Source organism: Cyrtonyx montezumae, unplaced genomic scaffold (genome assembly GCF_038088225.1).
Source record: "Cyrtonyx montezumae isolate F1298 unplaced genomic scaffold, pur_monq_1.0 scaffold_17, whole genome shotgun sequence".
Taxonomy (NCBI): Eukaryota; Metazoa; Chordata; class Aves; order Galliformes; family Odontophoridae; genus Cyrtonyx; species Cyrtonyx montezumae.
The window spans coordinates 25,956,111-25,984,110 of record NW_027071903.1 but is presented as its reverse complement, the minus strand read 5'-3'; the positions used below and the strand labels follow the sequence as shown (position 1 = coordinate 25,984,110).

Below are 28,000 nucleotides of genomic sequence, written 5' to 3'. Positions count from 1 at the left end.
ACAGTAAAGTAGCCCCCCACCCCATTGTGCTACATGTCTCCTTAGCTCCAAACAAAAGAAATGTAATGACCAGCACTTTCCTTTGTTTTCATTTGCTCTTAGCAAGTACACAAAGTCTTGCTATAGCTACCTGCGGCAAGACACAGATGTTGCTGAAATAAAGAAAAGACAGTTTCTTTGGCCACTTGGTTCTCTTTAATTACAAACAAGTCTCTGTCTTATGTGTCTACCACAACATCTTCTCACAACCTGTATGGGTCAATACCACACTCCTTTTTTAGGACAGACACGTCCTAGTAACTGTATTTGTTCAGTGGTCTGACTGATGTTGTTTGAGGAACGAATGAGGGTTTTGGTGGCACATCAGGTTTTAAGGAGGGTGTCCTCTTTATTCCTGTACGAGGAAGTGTGCCGTTGCTTGTGTAACTGCTTTGCCTGGACAAGGAAGGCTGGAGGTGAACACTGACAGGTGTTCCTTGCATGTAGTCCATCTTTGTGCCTGCTGTGGGAGTCACATAACCCCCCCGATTAATACTGGGCTGTCTGGATAACAAAACACCATTTGGTGAGTTTAAGTTTTTAGGAAGGGCAGATATTGAATGCCTTTGTGAAGAATTTTTGTGATATCCTCTCTGCCTTTCCAAAGAGGTCATTGGTACTGCAGGTGTGGTGGGAACATCCACCCGTTTTGTGGGGCTGTTTCTCGGAAGAGTCGATGGTGGAGAGTATAAAGATGCCTCCCTGTTGGGAACTTTAGGTGGGATCTCAGACATATTTCCCATTGAATCCAACATTAAAGTCTGGTGGGCCACTTGAATATCTCCCATAATTGCTTTGGGATTACTAGTAGCTTCATTTAAGTGTTTCAGAAAATCATTCAGGGTGTTCCTGGAATCAACAGACCTTCTGTGATCTCTTTTGCTGGATGGTTTTGTAAGTGGATGATCAATATGTTGCATCTTTTTGTCTGCCTTGTGCGCATTCGAATTTGAGAAAGATGTATCGTAGTCATGAGTAGCATTGGGAAGAACGATAGCACTAGGTATTTGTCCATGACTCAGAGGAGAGTGGGGCGGAGGACTGGAAGGAAAAAACTGAGGGCTTTTTAGAGGGGTTTCCTTTCGTGAAGCATTGAGGTTAGTGTGTGCTTTGTCCGACTGACTTTTCATGGCTTGCAGAGTCTTTTGTTGAAGTACCGGTGTGGATTCAGGAGTGGGAAGTGCAGCTAATTCTGGAGGCTGGCCCCTGTGGTCCATCATCATGGACTTCATATCACCATTCGGCGGCAATTCCTTTCTGCTTGTCAACAGGTTGGTGTAGAGTTTCGGTGAATCAATGTTTTGTTGATATTCCTTGACGGGACTATCAAAAAGCCCATTCAGTTTAGCAAAGCTCCCACTGGAGTCAGTACAAGACTGAGCAGACTCTGCATCTTTGTGTATTTTTCTGGATTTCCGTACAAACACGTCCCGATAACAGTACACGGCCACTCCTGCAATAAAGGCTCCCAGGACAAAAGCAGCAAAGACACAAGTGATTAGGACATTCATGTGTACCATTTGGTTGGACTCTCCTGATTGCACTTCCCACCTCACACCTGCAAAAGACATGCAGTGTATCATAAATTTACACATACTTAAAACTGATCTATTTCAGAAGTAGTTAGCCTGCCTTAGAGAAGGACAGCAGCGTCCTTAAGTTTTTGGGTGTTCTGTACACACAAACAGTGGGCAGCTCTGCAATCCACAGCACTTCTGAATGCTAATAATTTTCTAAATAAAAAGGACTGAGTTAGTATTGATCAGCTCAATTTAGACTGTCCACTTCCTTTGGACAAGCTCTGATGCTTGTCACAGCTTTGCTCCTCACATTACGTTCAGCTGTACGCTGTATGCTATCTGTTTAGCCTGTCCCCAAATTTCCTTCAAGGCTTACAAACAGGAGGCCTGAGTGCTATTAACATTAACGATTTCTGCTGGAAAATTGAGGTTAGAAGGTGCTACTGGGCCAGACAGCAATTAATAACTCATAGATGGATTTCTCTCTCAATTTTCTGCCCAACTCATAAATCAGTATCAAAAGAGAGACAGAACTATGCAAATGTTATGTAGAACTGTATAACGTACATACTGCATTGTTAAAACCACGTCGCTATAATATGGTGCAAAACTTATAAACTAATCCATCCACAGCTCGCTAGCCTTGGAGTGGCACAGTCTGATTAGGGAAGCATACCATTTTTTAAGTTAAAGATTACAGCATTCCATTAAAACACAACTTTTCCTTTCCTATTTGTAGTCAATAATGAACATAAATATTTGCATAATATAGAAAAAAAACCCAACAAAAAAAAACACACCTTGCAAGGTTAAGTTACTACACAGTATTAAGATTTAGAAAACTTTTTGTTTAGACAAAGTTGAATATTGGATTAGTTTGTGATTCACGTATTAACCAGCTCCCTTTGCTTCTTGAGATTTTTTTAAAGCAACCACAGACATCTTGCAGCTAAGACAACGTTAGTTCTTAATCAAAGTAATTCTGTTAACTATCCCAAAGGACATTCAAGCGAAAGAGCAAGACCAAAGCTACAGATTCACTTTGTGTTAGAGGCAAGGCCTTTGAACATTGTTAACTTTCAGGGTTATAGGTTTTAATGGTACTGCGCAGAAGAAGGAGTATGAGTAAAAAGTTCACTAATAGCTATGACACAAAATGTGATTCAGAACCAAGAGCAAATGATAACAAAAAAAACCTGAAAGCAAAATGGAAAATAACTGCAACAAATTAAAATGACAAATGCACTGCTGTAATGGCTGATAGGAAACCTGATATGTTTTGGTGAATGGTAATAAAAACAGAGATGTTTTTTGGCTAGAGAGATTTTTCAGAATACAGAATTGTGCAAACATGCTGTCACCCTGCTTTTCTGTGTACTGACGTAGACTTCTTTTAAGTTTTCTTTAGAGGTTGGAAGCTTCTTGAGTCTTTGATTGACTGCAATAGTCCTGCTGAATTGAAATCTTTGTTGCTGTAAGAACCTAATCAAAGGTTCACTTAGCCGAAAGAACAGCTACAGAAAGATGAATTACATGCTGTACATGTTTCTTTCTGTGTTCAGATTAAAAACTGTGTCTGTGTCTCCATGTACTGAGATCATTTGTAATTGGATCCTCTTATCCACAGAATAAAAATTCAGTATATCCTTACTCAGATCTGACCACATTCTCACAAAAGTGCTGCAGGCAGAAGGAGTTTGGGATGTGCCCCATTTAAAGCATGGAGCTGAGTTTTGCATTGGTTCCTCCCCTACTCCCTCCACCCCCCAAGAAAAAAACCAAAAACAAAGGCAAAACAAGAAAATCGAGCTCTTGTAAGCAAGCATTCACAAGGACTGTCTTTTCCAAACTAATCTCATTTGAAAACAACCACTGGAGGTGCAGGTAAGTCTTTCATTTCTTTTTAATGCTTTCACTGATTATAATGGGAGCTTTGGAGCACCCCGAGAATGAGAGGCTGAGCTTATCTGCATTTCCCCATTATAAGCTCTAAGCAGCACTTTGTACACTGGATAAATAGGTATGAGAACCATGATTGCACTGTCTGCACATTCACAGGAAATGGGTATAAAATATAGCCCAACAATCACGGCTGTTACATTTAAACCTTATAAAATGCTGAGACTATCAGGTTTCCATTCAGCTGCAATGTATTCCCTGGTAAGGCCTTACCCTTTGGGACACCTGATAATGGATCAGAATAATCAGAAGTGTTTGGGTCATCTTGAACTACAAATTTCCGAGAGCCAGTCACTTTAGGTTTCCAGGAACCAATCACTCTAGGTGATATAACTGGGATACTTGCCACTGTGGTAATGGAAGCTGAGGAGAACTTCATGTCTGTGGTGGCAAACAGATTTTATTAATGTGTATTACAGTCAGCTTTCCTCACTGTTTCACGGTATATCTAAGCTATAGCTGCAGCCAGCTTTTAACGGGAGGTTACTTGACAGAGCGAAATGCAGCCCACGGAAGTAGAGGGCTGATTAAAATCAATTGGTTCAAAACTTTTAAGTATGACAAAAATACATTAAAACATCAACAGCTGCTAGCCAAAAAAGCCAGAGAAGTCAAACATGAAAGCAATGCAAAAGTTAACGTAAGCCACTGGTGGAGATGAAAAGCAGAACTTACTCTACTTAATTGCTATATTGTTCACTGGAGACAACATATTCCATTACCTTCTACACATCTTAAAAAAAAATTACTTAGAAAGATACATGCTTACTACAGGTTACTCCTGAGAAACCAGATCGGCTCCATTAGTGCTGTTACAGTACACCAGGAACTGTTGAATAAGCCATTTCTTGAGGGGACGATGAAAGGAATGTTTTTAACCTCTATTTTGTAATGGCTCCTAAGGAACAGTATTGTATAGATCTTGGCTTCTTTGTAGTACACTTACTGAACACAATCACTATCGCCTATGTGAAAATGCACGAGGAGGAAACAAATTGGGTTTACAATCCAAAGTCTACTTTGCACACTCAAGTATTTTGTGTTCACTGTCCTATTAGGTCTAGGCACAAATGTCTGTGGCTCAAAATCTGACAGTACTCCAATAGCGCGCTCATTCAGGACTTGAAAAACAGGTTCAATTTTATCTAATATAAAATACCACATTGAAAATTAACTTGATAACCACTAATGCAAGCAAGGTAGCATTTCCAAATAAGACAGTTTTGTTTTGTTTTCCTAATTGGACCTCTAAGTTACATTATGGGTATATATGTATACACAGAAACTATTTGTCTCAGACTTTACTTCAAGCTACAGAAATACCATCAGAAACTAAAACAAAAATAATTTGTTGCACTTCAACAAATTAAACATACAAACATTATTTTCATTACTGCCAGTCAGGAATGCGCCCTTGATTTGAAAACAGACCAAGTTCCAGGAGCAAGCACTGGAAAATCAGGGCTCAGTGTTGCTCCCGTTGAAGTCAACAACAAGGTTCTGCTTTTGAGTTCAACAGAGGAGCACTGGGTTCTGACTCCTGGAACACACCGAGGGCTGACAGTGAAAACTGTTAGAAAAAATCACTGAGGGTGAAAAGGATGTGAAAATCCATTTGGCAATAATGCATAAAGTTTTCTAAGCCACCTCTGTCTACACAACTCCTCATTCAGCTAGACAATTTGTGATGTTATATTTTTTTCCATTAGCACAAACTACTTAAAACAGTTTAAAAATATATGAAATACACATTTTAGAAAATGTGTATTTGTGCCAAAAGCTTGCTGGGAAAGAAGGAAGGAGAAAAGGAGAGGTAAGGAGGAAGATGATGAAATTCTGTCATTCATCTACTAGAGATGACCAACAGGGGCATTCACAAATGCATGGCTGGGGATACAGAGTAAAGCTTAGTGGACTTTCGTGCAGTGAAGATGTCATCTATGTTAATCAGGCTCTTTAATAAAAGATGTCTCAATAAATAATGAGCTGTTAACATGCGACTACACAGGGTGAAGTGCTGAGTGAGAAGAATCTCACTATCTTTACCATCAGTGGGAACATGAGTAAAAGCACAAAAATGAAGGACTGCCAACTGTGCAAAAGGAAGGAAAAAAGGGCTGAAAATGCTGAACTGAAGGAAAGTAAAGGTCATCAATTCAAAAAATTAAAAAAAACTAACCAGATGTTGGGTCGCCAAATATTTTGTAATCTGGTGTAGCTGTAGTAGGCAAAATTTCTAAAAGAATTAAAGGAACAAGTAATCAGTAAAAAGTAACAAAAAGAAAGCAAAAGATCTCAGACCTGAGTGAAGGAAAATAAAAACTAAAATATTACTGCTTTTTAAAAATAAATAAATTCTTCAATACTTTCCTGTAGACTCCAAATAGCTGCAAATTGGTGAAGGAGAAGAAAGACAAAATTCTGCCACACAGAACCAAAAAACTTCAGCTTTGTGAACATTCACAGTTACACCAGGTGATACGTTCATGTTACTGAAAAGCTCATCAGAAATTTAACATCTACAGTGAAGTGTGGCCACACACTATTGCTGAGACATTACAAATGAAAAGCAACGGCTGTGTCTTACCGTGGCAGTCCCCAAGCTGTGTTGTGTTGCCATACTCTACATCTTGAACATATCCTCCAGTGCTGTGGTTGTATGAAACAAACAAAGAGAACCTGCAATTAACAGTATTAATAGGGAAACAAATGGTGATTTTTTTTTTCAGGAAGCAACAAATTGAATCATACTCATTCTGTCACCTTAGAGAGGCAAAAGCTATAGTGTACGACTGAAAAAAAATGGTTTACAAAATATACAAGTTAATTATATCCAGGCTTTAACACTGTATATATACATGCTTATGTCAGGAAACTGAAAAAAGTCTTTTTTTTTTTTCTTCATAGCAACCTCACTAGATTTTCTACATTGGGTGTACTCTTCGTTTTGGGTACAACTCATTATGCAATTATTCTGGCTGAAGTTTGCTGGCCTGCTACAAAGGCATCTTATTAAGATACACTCTATATTACACACTTGATTTGTGCAAAAAAGCTTTTGATATGTATATATGTCACTCTAGCTTCAGAGTAGAGGCAAAATCTTAACTAACTCTTTCTCCCAGTCTGAGACCTGTGTTTTCCCATTTGCAGTTGACTGAGCATGCCTGGGAGGAGACGGTGTGCACTGTCCTGTCTGAACTGCGCAGCTTTCATGCAGCAATGTGTTGACTTCCTGCTTCCAGCATCTCATCCTACAGGTCTACTTGTCCTCACACACAGTAAAACTCCCACTGAAAGGAAGTCTTCACATAGACATTGCATAATTAGGTCAGACTTAAGCATTCTGTTCTCTTTTCGCTTACAGTACCCAGGAAAAAACAGCTCAAGGAAAAATGGAGCTTTATTAATAAAGTGCAGTGAAGCAGGCACAGGATACAGCCCCATGTAGTCTATAAACATGTAGTAGAGATGTTGGCCTAATGTGAAAAGTAGTACTTACGGCATGTCTGGTGGCACTCTCCCACACACCTCATGGTCTAACCAGCCACAGTATGGATCCCTTGAAGCAATACACGCCCTTTCAAGAGAAAAACACCAAAAAATCATGCTTTTTTTTTTTACTTCCTTCCCTAGAGATGCTGGCACCCTTCCTTTAAGGGGGAGTTCAGGAACGGGGCCGTACTTTTTACATGACCCGTGACGCTCACACCGGCTCAGAGGAATTCTAATGACACAGCTGGAGAATGCCACAAACAGAGCGTGATGGTCTCTATCCAGCTGAAGGGAAATGACTCTTCTGTCTTCCTCGCTCTCAGCATTACACCTGGTCAGCAAAAATAATAGGAAGCCATTGTTTTACAACTGTCGACCTTTGGTCAGAGTTTACACTGAAAACTTTTTATTTATTATTGTTCACAAAGATAATGAAATGAGACTTACTAAGTGATTTGCAAACAGACCTACGGGTTATCAGACACTCGTTTCTGGCCCTTATTTACAGCCAGGTGACTATTTTGAACACGTATAGGGAAAAAAAAAACCCAACAACTTATTTTTTTTGTTCTCACAGTTGGCATAAATATGCCAACAGAGCAGAACAAGAGTTCTAACTGGGTGCCAGTCTAATTGGAATGCTTCCACTCCCAAATTCTTTGCTCCAGAATAAACAAGTTTACAGTGATTAGATATAGTTTATATGTTATTGGTTACTGTTGAGAAACACTCCAGATAAGCTCTCATCATTTCTTTTTAACAGCATCAGATTGTTCTCATGTTTGATATTCAGGAAGAAGTGTATTTGTGAAAGAATTAAGACTGTATCACTGACGTCACTACAGTGGAATTAGGAGGTTCACTCAACCCAAGCAAAATGGCAAATAACCAAATATTTTCAGGTTATTCAACATGAGAGACAAATAAGCAATGATGTTGGCATTAATGAATCAGTTTTGGTTCACTACCATTTTTGTTTAGCTTGGTACCAAACTAGATAAAAAGCTACATATTTTAGGTGTTCTCGTAATACTTACTTTGCATGATTATATGCTTCAATCTCTTCCAGTAATACACTGTCATTCAAAGAGGAAGGTCTGGTCTTTGCCAAGATTTTAAGTACTACTCCTGCTTCAGAGCCAACAAATATGACTGTGTAGTTCTGGTGTGGTCCAGCAGCATGGTCTACAGCAATTGCTGTCAATCTGTATCTATCAAGGACAAAGGACATAGCATTAACAAACAGCATGTTTTCTTGTTTTCCTTCTAACGTGCTTTATTTTTTGAATGGCATCATACCTGACACGTGTTTTGGTAAACCAAGGCTCCTCAATGATTGAGGGAACAGCTGAATCCATCAAAGGATGAGATTTGATGAAGGACAATGTTTCGTCTGGGAAATCAATGGAGGTTTTGTAAGCCTCTGCTAGGCCATGTTTTGCACAGCAGCCAGGTCTGAAAGGAGAACAACATTGTTTTTTCCCCTCTTGGTATTTTAGTTAATGAGAGAAGGCAGCCTGCTAATGAGCATCCTTATGGTTGAAGTGTAAAGCTCTGCTTGTTTTTTTTCTTTTTTTTTTTTTAACCCAATACAACACTCAAGAGAGCAGCTGATTTAAAGTAGCTCTTTACAAGGACAATGTTATAGTGCCATGAGGAAAAACTTTTTACCTTGGCTTTGGTACCTTGTCTTCAGGTACAGCTGTCCAAACAGAGTCAGGAGTTTTTTGTTCTTTAAATCTACCTTTGAAGACCTTTTCAATGTCATCCATGCTGAAAGCACACACTGCTGAACCTGGGATGCTGTAAAATAAGAAAAAGAGTTGCAAAAACTCAGCCTACAATAGCACCAATCTCAGTGCAGGAGAGAACCAGAGAACTACCTTGGATGTAAAGTTGCTCATCTCTCACCTGTTAAGCTGCGTAGTGAATACACCGACAACCGTGGGGATTCCATTGATTTCTATTATGTCTGTGACAGACTGTAGAACATCAAAGTAGAAGAACGAATCCCCAGGAACGGAGCAGTTGAGTCGAGCTTTCAGAAAGGATGTCCAGTGTTTTTCCAGGACTCTTTGGGAGCCCCCCATGTCATTTTTGCATATGCGTGCCACACGGGAATACACAGCCTGTGAAGGGCAGAAAAAAGGAAAAGGAAGGAAGGCATGAGAGATTCAAGGGCAAAAGTGCTTGTTTCTGAGCTGTTAATAAAACACTGCAGATAATTTTAACAGGAAGAAAGCAAACAATGCTTAGCTGCATTTAGCACAGGCATCTTAGTGCATCGCCAAGCAAATGCCACTCTGACAGGTTGTTCCCACCCTTTTTTTCCATTCAAAAACATATTGTTAGTGAGATTTAAAGACTTTAATTAACCACGTGTAAAGAAGTTAATAATTTATTATAGAATATCCTTCCATGGTGAGGCATTAGCATTATGCTGTGCAGCAGTATGACTGAATTATTCAATATCTACAGACATTAGAGAAACTTCTTTGAAACTCTTCTTTTGTGTTCTTTTGTTCCTTTTATAAGCATGAAAAAAAAAACCCTCAAATATTCCATTAACTGTTGCAAGTGTTAAGGCAACAGCTACACCGAAAGATACCTGCACAGAGCTCTAACTGCAAGGCAGGAGGAATGCCAAGGCTCATGGCTAATGAGAGCTTGCTGGAAGGATACCCACCTTGCCTAAGTTATTGTGCTCTACAGCAATTTCTCGAAAGAAGAAATACACGTAGTTCCCGTATTCTATGGCATGGAGAAAGTGTGGGTCTGTAATAAAGAGCAAGGAGAAAGTTACTTGAACAAACTGTTCCATCAGCATACAACACTGGCTGCACTGTGTGGCTTGTCCCACAGGTCCATATCAGCTAACATTGATTCCATCCCTCCAGATACTTTAGGTTGTCCAAATAGGAGAGCACTGGAGTATAAATGAACCTTAAGGTTTTAGTGCTGGCTAATAGACTATAAAGTAGCCTCAAAGGAATTGCATTTCAGCTCAGGTATTTCGTTATTGCAGAGTGCAATATGTATTTAATTAATGCATTTAACAAAAAAAATAAAATTGCTTTATTGGTCATTAGGTGCTTTCTTACTGTGATCATGCTACACTGAAAGCTGCATGTTTGCTGATGTTGTGGCACGTGTGTAAAGCGCACTGGCTGTGAATAACCTGACCTCTGTGCTGCTGAAATGACATTCACTGTGTACATGGGAAGATACTCCCCCAGATTACCTTTTATCCATTTGGAATCATACTTTATTGTTCTTAGGGCAGATCCATCTCCCATGCTGCGATAAATAACAGCATCACTTGCCAGGAAATCTGCTACTGTTGCTGAATACAATTTTCCATCTAAAACAGAAATTGAAAATGTAGTATTAAGATGCCTTTAATAACCAGAATTCTGACTGGTCTGTGTGTCCCCCTCCCCCCCCCCCAATCCCCTTTTCTTTTTTTTTTATTGCCATTCTTCCCCAAATTGATCTAACCTATTTATTAGCAGGTCAGCTTCTAATTCTTTGGAGGCTCTTTAAAAAATTTAAGAGCAGAGGCACCTTGACACCTTTAGCTTTCCTGTGCTTCCTTTAAAAGCTCCCTGGCTCCTTTAGTGTCATTAATCATTTAGACTCATTACAAGCAAAAGTTCTTACCAGCAAAGAGGGCGACATTGGTTTGTCTGGCATCAAATGGGCATCTTGCCAAGCCACTAATTTCCTCCCCATCATACTCTAACGTACTCAGCTAGAGAAGAAAAATGGGTGGCACTGTCATTTCTATTTTGTATACTGGCATAAAAACATAACATTGTCTTTCCATGAAACTTCATTTGGCAAATTGGCTTCTGTCTGGTTTTATTTCACCTTGAAACATTGTCCAGTCACACTGGCTGTATTTGCTACAGTATAATTGGTGCAAGTAAAACCAGTAACACATTAATGACATATTCAGTACTCTTACCCGATAGTATCTGCACATAGGATTAAATGCATTTGTTCCACAGACAAACACCATCTCGTCATTTCTTGGAACGAAGACTTTAATGAAGTTATGGCATTCATCCTGAAAAGAGATGAAAATGTATTAATCACATATCTCAATATAAGTTCACATCTGTATATGACAACGCATGGATAAACTTACTTTATGTTTTCCTTTCATAGCACAGTTCTCTCTGTCCTGCTGCCTTGACTTCCATGTTAATTTCTGATCAAATCAAACCAGAAAAGACAATTTCATTTTCTTTTCACAAAAAGCCTTAAAAACAAACAAAAAAGGAAAACAGAAAAACCAGCCCTCCCTTGCCACTTTTTTTTATCAACTCACCCTGCTTGGAGTAACTTCTGATTCTGGAACTTCATTTAAGTCTACAGTGTAAACTTGATCCCTATTTGCAAACAGTAAAAAAACACAAGTCAATTCATTAACTGATTAGACTTATCTGTGATAAACCTATTTTGTTAGACAAGAAGTTTTTATGAAATGCTTATCGATTTTTCTGTGTGCAACACAAATGGGAGAGGCTTGGACGTGGGCAGCACTGGGTGGTGGTGGCTCTTGTTGGTGTGGTCCTTATATAGCACTTGCTGTCCAGTTATTCCTTACTCTGCCTTTCCGTTATGGTGAAAACTAATCCAGACTCTAAACATGCAAGTGTTTCATACTCATTTCCTGCATCCCTGATACATCAATCCAAGGTTAAAATAATCAGGAGAGGTTTTTATCAGGGCAGTAATACCTTAGAGGGAAAAGAGTATTTGATCGCTGGTTTTAGTGAAAATACAGAAACTGCAGCCTTCAAATCCAATTTCCATGCACTGGTCATAGATATGGTGTATTTCTCTGGGAAGTCCTCTCCCAGTTCTAATTTTTATCATATTCTGCAGATTTTTCTAAATGAATTTTACACATTAATGCAAAACAAGAAGAGAAAAGAATTTTAATCTAATGAACTGACTGAAGGAAAATTACCTGCCAGCGATATAAAGTGTGTCTCGAATTTTCAGCATCAGTTGGAAGTCCAGTCTGTGCTGAGATTCATTGCCTGAAGGGCGTCCTCTAAATACTGGATATTGCCTTGAATCTGCAAGTAAAAGTGGGCTAGACCATCACTCAGGATTATAGAGCTAAAGAATCAATATATGGCATTGATTAGCTGTATATACTAGGTGTAGAAGGGTTTAAACTAAATTCCTTGAGTAATGTCTTGAATATAAATGAAAAAAAGATGGCTAATGTCAGCAAATGTTCTTTTTCCTGAAGTTATTGCTGTATTTCTGATTGCTTTTTTAAGAAAATGATTAAGTGTTCTATTAAAGATACAAAGCCAGTAAACACATTTCAACTTGAAAAGAAACAGATCTTTTTATTTAACTTCTCAGAGATTAAAAAAAAAAAAAGAAAAAAGGCAAGCGTTACAACCCTTCCCCTAGTGGCTGGCACCATTTGCAGATTACTTACAGTGGTAGTCAACAATGTTAATAGGATCCTCATCTTCAGGAAAGCTGACAGCTCGGCACTGGGACAGGCTCATTAGCATCACAGAGGCACACAGCAGAGGAAGCCTCATGGCTGGGGAACGATGGGCGCTACCTTCGAGGCGACACCGACACCGTTTAACTACCTAGAAAACAGGAACGCACCAGGGAGATCTCAGCAGCGCGGGCGCGCATTCACTCACACCGCAAACGGTTCACCTCCTCTGCACGTGAGCACTGGCCTCAACGGACTGAGCTGGTGCCTAGGAGAGGCTCCTGTACACGCGCTGGTGAAAAAATGCTGCGTGCCATAGCCCTGCTCAAAGCTACTCCGAAACATATGGGTGCTTGCTAATTTTTAGGTGGATTTACAGGCATTTCCAAAGAAGCTGATGATTGCCAGCCCATTTAATTCACAGGAATAATAAACAGAACATGCAGGCTGCTGAACTGGCAAGAAAAATTGTCAAACTTCGGATTAGAGTTTTAATTAAACTGCAATCTCTTTCCATCCCCTCTATCACCGAATGTCATCCAATAAAACCCTTTCCCCATAAAATACCTAAATCTTATCCACAAGAAGTCACGACACGTGCCATCTGTCTGAACGTCCACTCCGTTTTAACAGTATTGCTTGTTTCCAGGCTGTGACATCACAGTGCTGAGCCTAACAGACTTGTAGCAGCAGCCGTTATGTCCAGGACCAGACGCCTCGTGCTGTGGTTCACACACGTGCACTGTAAACATACGAACGCTGCCTTGGTAGTGCAACAGCATCATGATTTGCACATGTGGCAGAGACACGGTGCTGTACACTCTGCCTAAGATCCTGCCTTCTTCACTTCCAACTGCTACCACCACAAGCTTGCAACTTACCAGCAGCCTTCAGGGTTTGCTTTGTTTGCTTTCTGCTTGCTTGGTGTGTGCTCTATATATTACACATCACATATAGTGATAGCAGCACAGTGGTATACAGCAAAGTTTTTAAGCGGGGAATGGAAACATTGCTTCACCAATTAAATTGCAGAGATATTTTAGCGAGCAGAACTCAACTACTCAAGTTGCAATTTGGGTAGGATGCAAGAAAACATCTCAAAGTGTAATGCGATCTGTAACAACCACAAGTGGTCTGGGCAGGGGTTATATTTCTCATTAGAAACCTGGCAAATGGAGTACTATTCCCTCCTCCAACCTTTTGGAAGCATTCACTCAGCCCCGATTCACAGGTCAGAGCTTTGAGTCACCACTCCAATGCCACACAGTTGCTGGAATCAGTTATTAAATGTGTTCTCTAAACAGAAAAAAAAAAAAGCCTTTCAATTTTACTGTTTCAAAAATTGCTGTGAGATGTATCTGCTGCCAGCACAAAGTGCCAGACCTGATCCAGCAAGGCACTTAAGTATTAATCATTTAATAATTTGAAAAGCAATTAAAAAACCCCTTCATAACAACACTTAACCTTTTAGTAATGTTTACTTGGGTTGAGAAAACTGTATTTGTTAATTAATCCTACAGCTGGCTAGGGGCAAGGCTCCTTCCATCCACAGAGCTGCCGAGCTCTGTGAGTTCAGGTCAGACTGAGCCCAGCCGAAGTGTAAATGCTGTTTGGTGAGGGGAGTGTGGCTGTGGGTGTTGCCTGAACGCCTGGCCGTCACGGACTGACCTCAAAAGGAGCATTTTCGCCTGTTAATGATATTCCTGTATCCCTGTCCACCCGTCCAGAACGGATAGGCTGTGCTCTCACTCAAGATTGATGAGTGCAGTGGTTAATAAACACTAATGATTCCTGGCACTTTCCCTCTGCTCCTCCTTGTCCTGACATGGCCTCTCCAGCTGAAGCATCTTGCGTTAAATTACTAATGAGCAAACTTAAAACAAACTGGAATTAATAAAGTTAGTCAAATTAGTTCTTTCTTGTGAAAGCACATTTCAGCAAAGTCCTGCAGCACAGTGGCTCTCAGACACAATAACAAATCATTAATGGTTACACAGTCCTTTTTTTGGACCTGACTCCAAATATCCGCCCCACTGCTGTCCCAGGGAGAGGAGAGGCAGGCACTTCAGTGGCACATGGTGGGCAGGAACATCAATGCAGTGCTGAGTACAGCCCTCCCTGAAGCCTGGCTTTCTTAGAGAATTGCGAATACAAGCGGGGAAGGGGCAAGGTGGTCTCTCAGCCATGGAAACTTTGGTTAGCATAGAACATGTTCATGGCTGCACATCATGACTCAAAGAGGCCTCATCCCGGCTGCAAAGTGCACAGCCTGGAAGTTGTACAACTTCTGCTAGCATGGGCATATATTAGGAAGAGTTTATTTCCTCCCAGCATCACATCAAGGAAGAATTCAATGGGTCAACAAATTTGGAACTTGCATGTCATTTCCTTTACAAAAGCAAATACTGTGTTCTGGACTCAGAAGGTGGTCGAGAACAAAAGGGCAATTTGCTGTGTATGGATCACTATAGCCATGACCTTAAAATACCACTGTCACAGAACCAAGAAGGAAATAACCAAAACGCCAGGTACATGAAGAGAGGGACTGTTCTGTCAGTTAAGGTCACAGTTCAGTACGCTGTAATCCCAATTTGTACTAGCCAGAAAACAGGGCAAACTTTTGTAAATGTAAAACCACAGGATGTGTTTCCCTAGAGACTACATCCAGAACAGAAACAAACCCGCATTTATGGATTCCTCAAGAAAAAACAACAACTGAATATACACCAGATATGAATGCTGAGAACACAGAAGAGGTGGGAAAACTTATGTACAGAACTGGATGGGGTCAGCAGCCCATATCCAGTCAGGTCAGCACAGGTTTAAATGTTCTGCTTGTTAAAATATTACCAGAAAATGAATAGCACCCTGATTTCTAACATGCGGAGGCACAAAGGCACCTGCTTTAAGAGGCCCTTAAATACACCTCTTAGCTGGCTGGACACCAACTTGAGATCAGAACCACTGCAAAAGGAATAAGCTTGAAGAACAGATGTTCTGTGGATAAGCAGAAAAGCGGGCTCCATCGAGCCCTTGGAGCAGGGCTTTCTAACAGCCAGGTGTATGCTTCTGGTACGCACAGATATGCTGGTGTGAAAGACATAATTCTTGTTTCATTCAAACCTATTATGGAAGCCACTGCTGTGGACAAATAACAAGTATCTCTTTGGACTAGAACAGATAATTATGAAATGCTGGCAATGTCTGCACTCAAGAAAATGTAGCAAACAATCATATTCTGGGTCTGACCTTTTTTCCCCAGCCAGGATTCCAACCAGTCTTTAATTAATTTCCCTTATAAATTTTAGAAATGCTGGGAAATAATTCATGGCAAACGCAATCTTTTGGAAATTACCATGCTGCTATTCTGCAGCTGGGCAATCGAGGTGCAGACCAAAGCTGAATTTGTGAGCCAGGCCAACAAGCAAGCAAAGCATTCATAGCACCAGAGCTGCTCTGGGTTGCAAGCATCACCCTCCTCGCAGCATGTGAGAGCTGGCTACTGGAACCCAGGGAGGAAAGCAAGGAACAGATCAGAGACCTTCCGGCATCTGCTCTGCGCCACCGCTCATCATGTCTGCAAATACGAAGGAACAGAGGCAGTGATGTTAGCTGCTGGCACAAGCCCATGTTGGTGCAGAGGGAGCAGCCTGAGTGAAATGAGCTTCAGGCTGAGCGCCGGTGGGTAAGAGGAAGGCCAGCAGTGCACCCAGATACCTACAGACTGTGCCTGGCACCCTTCAATCTCAGATAGGAGACCCATCCTTCAACTCTGACTGGGGAACCCAGAGGAGGAGGGTATCGCTTCTGCTAAAATATGAGCCCTTCCTTCAAACAATCACACATGAAGGGGAAGAGGCCGCTGTTCCCTGCCCATTAATCTCTGCAGCCTCTGACAAGGCGCGGGTGACACTCCATCAGTCAGCTCTGCGTGTGCTGCCACGTAGGAGGAGGGGGAAGGGAAAGGGCACTCAGCCAGCTGGAGAGAAGCGGCACAAAATAGCTTCAACCCAGACTGATGCAATATCTTCTATTTGCTCAAAACAAAATTATAAGTCTCCTTAACACAATAAACATTTCGCAAAATGCTAAGCACAGATGGGAGCGTGGTATGGCAAATCCAGGCAGAAGTCTGAGATAGGTCAGAATGGAAAATGTATCTTGAAAGTTACTTTGGGAGAGGTTGGTGAGGCAAAAGAGAATAGGGTTGCAATAAGAAATGAGCCGAAAAACAGACACATAACACAAAGAGGCTTCAATGACCGCACTGCTTCCCTTCCCACCCACCCCAGGCTGGAACCAGGCTCCCAGGTGAGATGGAGCACCTCCTTGGCACCCGGAGCCACGTGCTAGCAGCAATGCTGAGTGCCAGGCACAGCTGCTCCGTGAGCTCAGTCACGTTTGGAGATGTGGCTTCCCTCAGTCCCACGGGGCTGCGGGCACTGACTAAGCAGGAAATCCCCACTGTTCTGTGGTCCTTACCCTGTGTGAGCGGCTCCCTGCTGGCACCAATCAGGGCATGAACCAGTGCCCTTCTGACATGGGACCTCTGCAAGTTTGAGCATGAAACCACTCTGTCGATAAGACAGAAGTGAAAGAGAAGTCCTTCACTACTGCCTGCTCACAGGTGCTCAGGAAGTTTCTCACATCAGTGAAATCTTTCTGACCAAAAATGAGAGCACTGTGAGCCAGGTGAGAGCAAGTCACAGACAGTTCCTCTTGTAAGCAAGTAATAGTTAAGTCAGCCTCTGAATGGGAACCTACTAGTCTTCATCACCTCTTTCCCCAGCCTTTTTGTACCCCAAAGACTACTTAGGTTAAAATAATACTATAGGCTCAGGGCTTATCTTCTGACGTGCAGATCGCTCATGCGCTGAGAAACACATGCTGCAAAGGGCCAGGTTCAGATTCTGGGCCTCACCAGGCTAACAGAAGTGCTGGCAGGGAGGGATTCACGCTGATGGGAGCAAGGTTCTGCAGGTGGTTCACTGCTACCAGGACCTGCTGCCAGGTGGGAGGAGGCAGCTCAAGGTACTGTGCTGGTACCCTGCCCTCACCAGCAGCAGTAAGGAAAGGCAGGCAGGCTCTTGCTGAACTTGTCAAGAGAGTCCATCTGTTTGGAAGATGAAATACTTAGCATAAAACACACAACCACGGCGCAGGCCTTCCGTGGTGCCTTGTGCCCTCTGTACAAATGCACGCTCGGGCACCATGGATGCATCATTCCCTCAGCAGGGCAGGGCCTGCAGCACCCGCAGCGCTGCTGCCCGAGGGCCTCGCAGGCCAGAGCGTGTTAGCCATTAGGACAGCAAAAAGCAGCAATTTCGTATGATCTGAGCCCAAATACACAACCAACACGGCCCAGGGTCACATGGCTTGAACTTTACAGAAAAGGGGAGAAAAATTCTTTGTCATTTCTCTATTTTTAGACTCTATGTCTGTGTCAAATTCTCTTTTGTTTACATGCCAGACAGTTATCTACATAAAATGCAACAACTGCCCTATGAATCTGTGTCAGTATACAGTTGTGTAAGTATGTAGTTGAAGGTATGTGAGAAGCAGAACGTTCTCCCATTTCAGGTCATATCTACGCAACAGTTTTCTAACGATGCAATTGCAACTTGTTTTTTCAGATGTGTTCTCTTGTAAACGTGTTTCTGTTAATGAAGGCTGACTTCAGTAATGTCCTGCAGGCACTTCTTGACTCAGAGATTTAATGTACATTTAAATCTCAGAGATTTGCTATGATGTGGTAAATCCATATTGTGGAGCTTGGTGACAAATTGCTACAGCTAATTATCAAATAACACAGGAAAATATTTACGGTTCTGACAACAGAAGCACAATAAAATTATTACTGAAGTCCCTTTAAAGACTTACAGCATTGTTATGTAAAAGTAAACAGATAAGAAAAAAGTGTTTCTGTCCTACAAAGGTGTGCTCAGCTTGCAACCCGTGCTCTGCAGCCATCCATACCGCTCCTAACAACAATCTTAACATCTGCAGCTCTGAAGAAAAAATTTAGGATGTTTGGAGTCATGACATTAATTGAGCGCAAAAGTGCAAATAGCAAGTCTGTTATTTTAAGATAACACTTGACTTCTTTTAAGGATTTCTGCATTAACACCTCTTGATCTATGTCTAAGGAAAAAGAAAAAAACAGTTTAATATTTAGCAATGAAACCCTACCACTGAGCATCACAGCTTTCATCTTAATTGGCTTATGGCATTTCTGGTTACACTTCAGTTGTTTGCAGGCTTTTAACATTACAGAAAGCACACCCCTCTTCTCTGAACAAGCTGACAACACTTGCAAAATGGATAGGGTGACTTTTAATGATGCAAATGCTTAGTGGCTGATTAGGTGCATGTTGAGGGCTAAATTCTCTTGCGATTAAAAATTTACTTGAATGCAAGGTAGTTTCAGCAGGAAAGGAAATAAAATGCTGAGCAAACCATAAGTGATTGCTTCAATTATGTTTATTTTAAGTTAATTTTTGAGAGTTGAATGTTAACTACCTTCCTTTACCAGGGTGATACAAAAGTCCTCCAGCTGCAAACAATCTTTGATTTCAGCTCATATCTACGGTCAGATCCGCTGTCTGTTGTGCAGAACTCCTGCAAGCACACGCTCCCTAGATAGTCTGCTGGGGTTGAGCCACAGGCGATAAAGCGCAGGCACTTCAGCTCATGCCCTGCTCTGGATTCACCACTTCAGCAGGCCTCGTGTTCTATCAATTCAAACTGCTTATGCCCAGCTGAGTCTGCCTGAGTAAATGCTGCATTTATTCACAAAAGTGTTCACGGGAGGGTGCAGAGGAGAGGGATGGTGGGGTTTGAGCTGCACTCTCAGTACTGTCCCCATTAATTCCAGTCCGCAGGCAGAACTGGCAACACAAGCTCCAACCCCAAAGCACAGAATGCAATGCCATCCCACTGGGGCAGGCGGCTGCAGCCCAGCAGGCTGAGCATGCAGGGTATGCTGCCAGCCCACAGCTGGGCCAGGGGTGTCAGGCATTTTCTGTGTGCTTCTGAGTCTGAAATCTTTAATTGTGAGTTTTTATCCTGAAATCTAGAGACATCTCAAATGGAGACTGCAAAGATCTCATTACTTTTAGTACATATGAGCTTGAACACAGGTTAGGAGCAAAGTACCCCACTGAGCCTCAAAGAAAACCCTAACCCTAGACCAAAGTATCACCTATTCCATCCTCTAAGAAATTGTCACAAGCATGGGTGAGAGCAGAAAGGGAAGCAAAAACCCACTCTGCACATACACTGATGTGATTTACACAGCAAGGCTGCCACTCCGTTCAGCACCATTAAGGCAGCACCTGAAGAGGCAGTGTGGGACAGGTAGGAACCAGTATGTGCAGGTGAGGGCACAACGAAGGTCTCGGCCTTGATGCGCACGAGTACAGTAATGCCAGAGCCACAGTGCGCTGCCCTGCAGCAGCATAAAGCTTCTGTCATTCCCAGCAGCTCCAGTGCTGGGCCCTAAGATACCCAGCTAATAGGTCATGCCCCAGACAACCCTGGCTTCAACCTCACTCCAGAAAGCATTTCCTTTTCCCATCAGTGCTCCCCATGCACCTCACTGGGCACGGGGCTGCTGACTCAAGCTGCTGCTGGGCAAAGCTGCACTGCTCACTTCAAAGATAAAGTAAATGGCTGCTGGAAAATGGGACAGGAGAGGGAGACTGTCAGCTGGCAAGAAACACATCAGAGCATCTGAAGCACCACGCCGGTATTATCAGTATGCTGGAGCAGCCAGCCAGCCCTGCTCACAGGAATACTGCCTCTAGAGACCAGTGAACAGTGTGTTTTAGCCAGTCTTGGGTTTTCTGCATGGACAAGTCTGGTAGCCGGCCACCCAGTTCCCTCTTTGTACATGCAGAGCATGTGCTTTGCCACTTTCCTGGCCACAATCAATTCTGCGTACAAATGCAGGCATGGAAAACCACAGGAAGCCTGAGCTCAAAGTTACGATTACTATTATCTTGTTAAGCATTAAAGATTAACTAACACCAGTCAAAGGATCTGTTATGAAATGTCTTTCCCAGGCTGGAAAGTAAATAAAGGGAGAGTTTTGTGTTCTCTCAAAAGCAATTCAGAATTTAGAGTAACTGTTTAAACTGCTGCTTCTGTTTACTACAATATCAAAATGTAGCCCCTTGCCACGTGACTCTCCATAGTTTCATTTGAGATGCCGTGCAGAAACACATGGAAATCTGGTGAAGGCAAACCAATTTTAGAACATGTTCCGAGCAATTGTTTTGCAGAACTGCCCTACAGTATGAAGTCTCTTACATTTCTTAAATTGCCTAATCAAATGCAGACTCTGTTCCAGTCACGCTAAATTTTCACATAATGGCAGAAAAACACTTCTTTCTAGCCTAGCACTGAACAGTTGGATCACATTATTATATTTGCTGCTTTTGTAGTCTGTGAGCGAGCATCTGTAAGTGTATGCACAGACATGGGCAGTGGGGGTAGAGAGAGGAAACATGGGGGCTGCTATGAACCCAGGGTGCTCCTGGAGAAAGGTCTGTGCACCAATGCTCGAGAGCATCGGGAGCGTCACAACAGGGCACTGGGGAGGGTTTGGTTTGCTTTTCTTTACTTTAAAGTCAGAGGTATTACTGCAGGGTTTGAGCCAGCTTGACTTCTTGCCTTACCTTCAGCAGAAGTTATTAAACAGATATGAAAGCAGTCAGGTCACTTATCGCCCTGCTGCTGCTCCCTGGCTCCTCTCTGACAGTTTGAGGTTGGAGGCTGCAGTACGCAACCATGGCTGTCCCACTTTGGGCCCCACACTGCGCTACGTCCCTGTGCCATACTGTACCACTCCAGGTAAATCCCAGCCCCACAGAACCGCCTACTTCCCATGAGCCCAAGGGAACGGTGGACACAGTGCTGGCACCAGCCCTCCATCCCCATCTTCTGCCTGGACTGTACAACCCCAAGGCAACACATGCTGCCATATTTCCATCACTCTACTTCCAATGCTTGGACTTGTAAGCGACAAATCAGAGCTTTAGAGGTTAAAGAAATTAAATTACTAGTATACTGTTCATGGAGCTTGAATCAAGGTCATAAGGAAATCTGCAGCAGATCAGGGAGGAAGGTCCTGAGGCTTCAGAGCTCAGGACTGCAGCATGCCCCCTCCTCCCTTCCATGCTGGCCTCCCAGGATCCCCAGTAGAGTTGCAGTGTTTCCTGAAATCCTTGTGTTATCATTGGTAGCACTGGGCCAGTGCAAGAATGTGACTTAGTGATCATATCTGAACCACACACAATACACGTCTGCAGGTCTGTTTTTCTCTCCAGCTGCACCAAGCACACTGAGGTTTGTGTTGGCATAGCTCACCGTGTAAGACCACTGTTCAATCATGAGCAGTGCTTGTTATGTCTCTGGCAAGGATGAAAACCTGATGCTTTAGCAGGAGGAAAAGCCATAATCCACTCTTACAGTAAAACCTGCACTGTGGTACAAAGGACAAAAAAAATCTATCTATACCCTTGCAGGGAATCAGATTAATCCCCAAAACATGGGGTTTGATTATTTTAGTTTGAAGTTACCATTAAGAAAAGAAAAAAAATCTATACATTGCTAAAAATATCCACATAGCACTCACTTCATGAAGATATGTGATTTGCTGAGCAAAACCAAATTACCGGCTTCTTGGTGTTAATCTTTGATAAACACGTGCTGGGTTTAAGAAACTGCCACGGAGAGCAGAACTTTGTAAATTGAAAGAACCCATTCAACTCCGCAAGACGATTTTTTACCCCTTATTACTCCTTTCATGAGACACCTGGGGACATTGTTCGCACACTGTTGACAGCTTTCACACCACTGCTTTTCTTCTTATCCTTACCCTTCCCTTCAGCACTTGTCTCCAGGCGGCAATACACCAAATATAGCTATATTTGCAAGGGGTGCCAATGCTGGCTCTCGGTCAACCATTTGAAAGTAAATGGCCCTCTCCTGCTTCTGCCTGGTAGCTTTGAGTTGCTTCTGTAGGACACTGTGGCCCTAAGCCACCCGGCACTAGGCACCCTGGCACTTAACACTGGGCGCTGCACTGTGCGGGGCACACACAAGAGCGTTCACAACCCTGTCTTGTTTTCAGCCACCATTTCACTACCAGGCAGAGCCACAGCCTCCTTACTGACACTGGACAATGTTCAAACACCATCTAAAATTTTAATCTTGCAGCCTTAAGTATACACCAAGGCTCCTGCAAGTTAAATACACATTTTCTCTGCAGCTTCCCAAACCAGGGTTGTTCTGTGGCCCGATGGATGCACAACCGTTCACACAGAGCACGGGGAGGGGGGCCCAAGGAGAGGGATATATAAACAGGGGCTGCAAATACCAGCAGGACAACGTTCTTCTGACCCCAAAGCACATCTGTCATGACAGACGTACACAGAAATAGCAACAACACCTTCTGTCGGTGCCGTGAGCTGCTACTGTCACCATTCCCCATCAGTGCCCAAAGAAGTGCCTGGGAAGCACAACAGTGGGACTGCAGTTCCACGGCACGGCGAGGCTGGGGGAAGGCCCTACAGCCCTACCTGCCACCTCCCAGCAGGCGGCGTGGGCTAGCACCTCGCTGCTGCTTGGAGAGCTGAGGCCCAGCTGTCAGGCCCATTTGGCACGAGAGCGATGAACTATGTGGCTCATGTTAAGAAAAGCCTATTATCCCAGTAATAGCTGAGCTGAGTGACCAGCTGATCACCTCTCATCTCTGCTGAGGGTTTGCTCCCAGTACTGACAGCTAGTGCTGCGCTGCTGGACCCCATAGCTTGCTAGTTCTCTTCCCAGATGAGTAGCTCTATTGGCTTTCCGTCTGCTCCCACACACCTGTGGAGCCCCCTGGCTTGCACCAGCCAGTTAATCCTTGCTTGCAGCACGATCCCTCATCAAAACTCTCTTTGCCTCCAACACCTGCCAGCATGTGTGCCCCACACCAACACCAGCCCAGCTGCTGGATATGCAGGCTGACAGCTCCTCGCAGCCCTGCCTGACAGCACCCATCTGCTGCTCACCTCTGCAGCCATCACTGGTGGGGAACAGGGTCCCTCCTTTTCACTCTGTGTTTGTCCGAAGCCTATCCAATTAGAAGCCCAGGCTGGGATTTGGCTCTTGGACACAATGGGTAATAAAAATAACAACAACAAACCTTTCTGCAAGAGGAGTATCTGTGTGCAAATGCGACCTCTGTAATGTTACCAAGGTCAGGCAGACCAAGGCCAATCTGCTGTGTGAGAATATAAATCAAAGCTGTCCAGGGACTGATTTCATTTACAAGGTTTGTAACCATTCTGGACAGAACAAATGTCACTTGCTTGCTTGAGCTCCTCCTCTTCCAGCCCATGTCCACCAGCCCCTCCTGCTTGGCAGTACCTCCTGACCTCCTTTGCTCTTGAAGCAAGGCTCCCTCCTAGCAAGCAAGCTGTGGCTCACACGACAGGCAGTCACGCAAAGCCAATTTGCTTCAATTATGCAAAAATCGCCACATATGAGATTAGCACAGGGCCACGAGGAGGTGTTACGTGCTACTTAGAGCTCCGGTCATCATCAAACAACAAATCCTACAACTTCTTCCCTAATGCATTTGTAGATCTGCAAAACAACACAAAGAACGCATCTGCAGCAAGTCTTAGAGTCTGGGCACGGATCCTGTGAAATCACATGGTTTCCGTCGTGGAACTAAAAAGGCTTCTCCAAGAATGTGTGAAACACACAGCTGAAATCCTCCACTTCTACCCGTGCTCTCTGCCTGTTTGCGTGGCTAAGCTGCAGCCACAGGTTGTGTTTCCTCAGCTGGTGGCTCTCACAGTGCAGCCCAGCACGCTGGAATGGGTGCAGCCAACAGGCTCCCTCGGAGTGAGCACCATCCCCTCTCACAACAGGTTGGGTGCCAGGCCCGGGAGAGAAGGAGCCCATGGCCACCTCCTCTCGCCAGCCCAGCAGCCATCTTGCCCAGTTGTGCCCACGGAGCCTGGGTGCCGGCACAAAACGGCTTCTCCCCGTTCTGGGTGTTAACTTTAGTTACCATAGCCAGACAATGCTGCCAGTGGCGTGGAAGGAAAAATTGCTGTAGCCAGCTGTGCCGTTCACAGTTGGGTGGTTTCTGTGCAGCTCCAAATGGCTGTGGAGGCAGTAGGCTGTTGTGGCCAAGGACAGGATGATGGATGGCCTGCACGCACTGTCCAAGTGGGGATAATGGCAGAAGTTCACTTCAGGGTTGTTAAAATGCTAATCTGGGTTACTTAACAAAGGCCGAAAGGCACAGAAGAGTTTGGGAAATCAACACAACTCGTATGCTATATATGCGTGGTGCAGCTCTGAGCTCTGAGGTTGCACCAACATTTGACTTTGAGTGGGACCATTCAACAGCATTCCTGCTTGGAGGAGCTGAGCCCACAGGAATTACTGTCACACCACAGTGAGGAAAAGTGGGTACAGCACACAGAGATCCTGGAAACAGTGGCAGAAGGGCAATAGTATGATTTTTTTTTTGCTGCACATCTCCTCCATGTGACATGGGAGCAAATGAGAACCTTTCTTTTGAACTCAAGGCTGGCAGCTACTCACAGAACAAGTAACAACTTAATAAAATGGTTCAGACAAATTTTAACGGTAACTGCAGTAGCTTATCTGATGCATAAGAAAAAGCATCATCTGTTCTAGCAGCAGTTTTGACGAAAAGCAACATTTGAACTGTTTTAATTACAGAGCTGCTAAGACTGAAAATAACTTACACTACCCAATGCAAATAATATACCTTCCATCTTTTCTTAATTACTTATGGAACAAATTACTACCTTTTCCAATGGAAAGAGATCTGTTTTTTCTTAACTGGAATTATAGGTAGGTTTAACACACAAATATGTCATCAACCACCATCTCTATTCAGTAAGCAACGCATACACACAGAGTGTTCTGTGAAAAATACCAGAGTGCAACATAATTAAGCCCAACATAAGCTCAGAAGCTGCTCGTATAACCATTTCCTTTGTCTTAGAAGGACAGACCATAACAAGAGGGGTCCCTGTCATGTCACTCATATGACACCTGATGAAAACCAGCCGCATTCAGCCAGGATCTCCACTTGACTTCACATTTCTGCTTTTCAGAAGGAAGCACAGCCAAAGCCCTTCAACATTTCTATGGAAGCTCTGCCCGGCTAACTGGTCTTCACCCCACTTCAAGGGACACTGAATCCTGTGCTAAGTGCAATAATGTTTCTAAAACAATAAAAAGATAAACATAACAACCAAGAGCTGCAGCTGGCGTGTGACGGACTGTCTGATGAGTTATTACAATGCCTACCACATGCACTGATGGGAGCTTCTACGACTTCACCTCCACATATCTCCCACAACAGGACCGATCAGATCGAAGACCCATTTAGTCAGAATTAATTGCGTGTGTAATTAAGCATCCTAGCTAAGCGTGCGCTCCTCACAATTCTCCATCCAAGTCCTGGCTGCAGCAGCAGAGCCCTTCAGGTGGCCCAGCAAAAGGGTGTGAGACGTGGCTGCAGGCACACAGCTGGCTGTGACACGGCCACGGCTGTATTCCTGGCACACACTCCCGCACCACACAAAGCACAGTTAGATGATGTTATCTTTATTCCATCTCGACCATAAATGAGAGCAGGTACCAACAGAGCACAGGATGCAGGGAGGATAACTGAAGATGCAGATGGAAGCGAGCAGCCTGCTAAGCAAACCAACTCAGACCTCCGGGTTATGCTTTTTGGCTGCCCTTCTGGAGGCTGAGCTACATAATTCAGAATAGTAATAAATTCCAACTGCAAACTTTCTCTTCCTGTTTTCAAAACAACCGAGCTTTATATTGCTTAATATACAAAATGTTAAAGTTCATGGTTATACAGAAAAGAAGCCGGAGCACTCCACTGGCAATTTGTATTTATCTAAGCCAGAGTAAATGTTTGTACAGTTATCTGCCAACACAACACAACGTGCCCATCACTTACTACATTAAACGTGATTACATTCGGCTTAATTTACTGAATAGTGACTTAAGCAGACTTTAGAGGTGCAAAGAATTTTGTGCCGTGAATAAAGCGAGAAAAAAAAAAGTCTATTCTCTTCTGCCACAAAAGTGATCGCAGGGATTTACAATGAACTTCCTGTTGGACTTGGAAGGAGAGAACCTCGGAACGCTCTCTGTGACCGTATCTGTCTGTGAGAGCCATACAGCAGCACTGAGCGACAGCGGGAAGCTGTTCCCTCAAGTATATTTAAGTGAATTTACAAATGTTGGGAGAGAAAGACAACCAGCTTGGGGCACGACGAAGGTACCCCCAGAAAGAGGTGCGTTTTCCTCAAAGGAAATAACCACGGGAAGAATGCCACTCATTTACTGAGCCCCGAGCAGCGCTGGAGAGGAAGTTTGCTGTAATTCCTGCACGTTACGTGAGAAATGTGTGCGTGTGTACGCGGAGAAGCCACAATACCATCTGTACAGCACGCACCACATATGTGAGCATGATGAACCATCAGAGCCGCTGCTACGTTCAACAGCCAATGTATTCCGAGCCACGCACACACATCCAAATACAAATGGCTCTGCACAGCGCGGGCCGAGCTCTGCTCAGCTCCTCGCGGGGAAATGCTGTGCCACAGCCATCATCACCCCGACCTGAAGTGAGAAACAACTCCACGACGGGAAGAGCCACTAATTGCAGACCAGCACGGTGCTGCATTCATGCTAACAAGTGGGATACCCGCCGGAACGACAGGATTTTCAACATGTCAGCCTAAAGCACACTTAATTGCATTTTCCAGCGTACGAGACAAAACGCAATGGAAATCACCCAAAAAAGAAACAAAAAACAACCAGAAAGAAAGCAGCCACCAAGAAAACACCCCAAAAAAAGACCCTTAAAGCGCAGGTAAAACATCCACCTGAAAATACGGCCGCGACCTTTAATTTGCAGCCAGCGCTTACAAACAACAAAGCAGGCGTTCCCGCGGAGCCCGCCCGCCGCCGCACGGCCGCAGCCCGCGGAGCACCGCCCGCTCCCGCACAAAGTTTCCCCGCTCCGCACCTGAGCGCCGCTTCCCCAGGAGCCGAGGACGGAGCGCAGCCCCCAGCCTCGAGCGGGGACAATTCAGAGCCGACTCTCGGGTTTGTCTCCCTCCGGAACAGAGCGGAGCTCGGAGCACAGCTCCCTCTGCCTCCCAGTGCCCGGCAGCTGCCGGGAGCCCGTAAATCACCGCTCCCCGCCGAGCTCCCGCAGCGCCCTGCCGGGAGCAGAGCCGTGCCCCCGCCCCGTGCCCGTACCTGCCGCTGCCGCTGCCCGGGGCCGCCGCCCGCCGGCGGGGCTGCCTCCCGCACCCGCTGCCCCCCGCCAGCCGCCCCATCCCGACGCTCCGCTCGCAGCACAGCTAACGCGGAGGCGGCGCGCCGCGCAGAGCCCACCCCTATCCCGCCCTCCTCCTGCCTTATTATTATTATTTTT

The 28,000-nt window shown here is 43.9% G+C and overlaps 1 protein-coding gene across 13 annotated transcripts; it reads right to left on the bottom strand.

Annotated features, from left to right (window-relative positions):
• Positions 1–76: 76 nt before the first annotated feature.
• Positions 77–28,000, bottom strand: SEMA6D (semaphorin 6D). 13 transcript variants are annotated; one of them, XM_065733891.1, is made up of 19 exons: positions 27,823–28,000; positions 12,481–12,643; positions 11,992–12,103; positions 11,347–11,407; positions 11,164–11,226; positions 10,981–11,082; positions 10,674–10,764; positions 10,255–10,374; positions 9,700–9,788; positions 8,925–9,142; positions 8,685–8,816; positions 8,313–8,468; positions 8,051–8,224; positions 7,204–7,344; positions 7,021–7,098; positions 6,106–6,197; positions 5,698–5,754; positions 3,732–3,899; positions 77–1,597 (listed from the first exon to the last, which is right to left on the bottom strand). In XM_065733891.1, the coding sequence occupies exons 2-19, from the start codon at positions 12,587–12,589 to the stop codon at positions 294–296; spliced, it is 3,267 nt and encodes a 1,088-aa protein (XP_065589963.1). In that variant the 5' UTR covers positions 12,590–12,643; positions 27,823–28,000; the 3' UTR covers positions 77–293. The 13 variants fall into 13 exon arrangements, with proteins under 13 accessions (XP_065589963.1, XP_065589954.1, XP_065589962.1 ...); XM_065733882.1 differs by having other exon boundaries at positions 6,106–6,167; positions 27,823–27,888; XM_065733890.1 differs by having other exon boundaries at positions 7,021–7,344.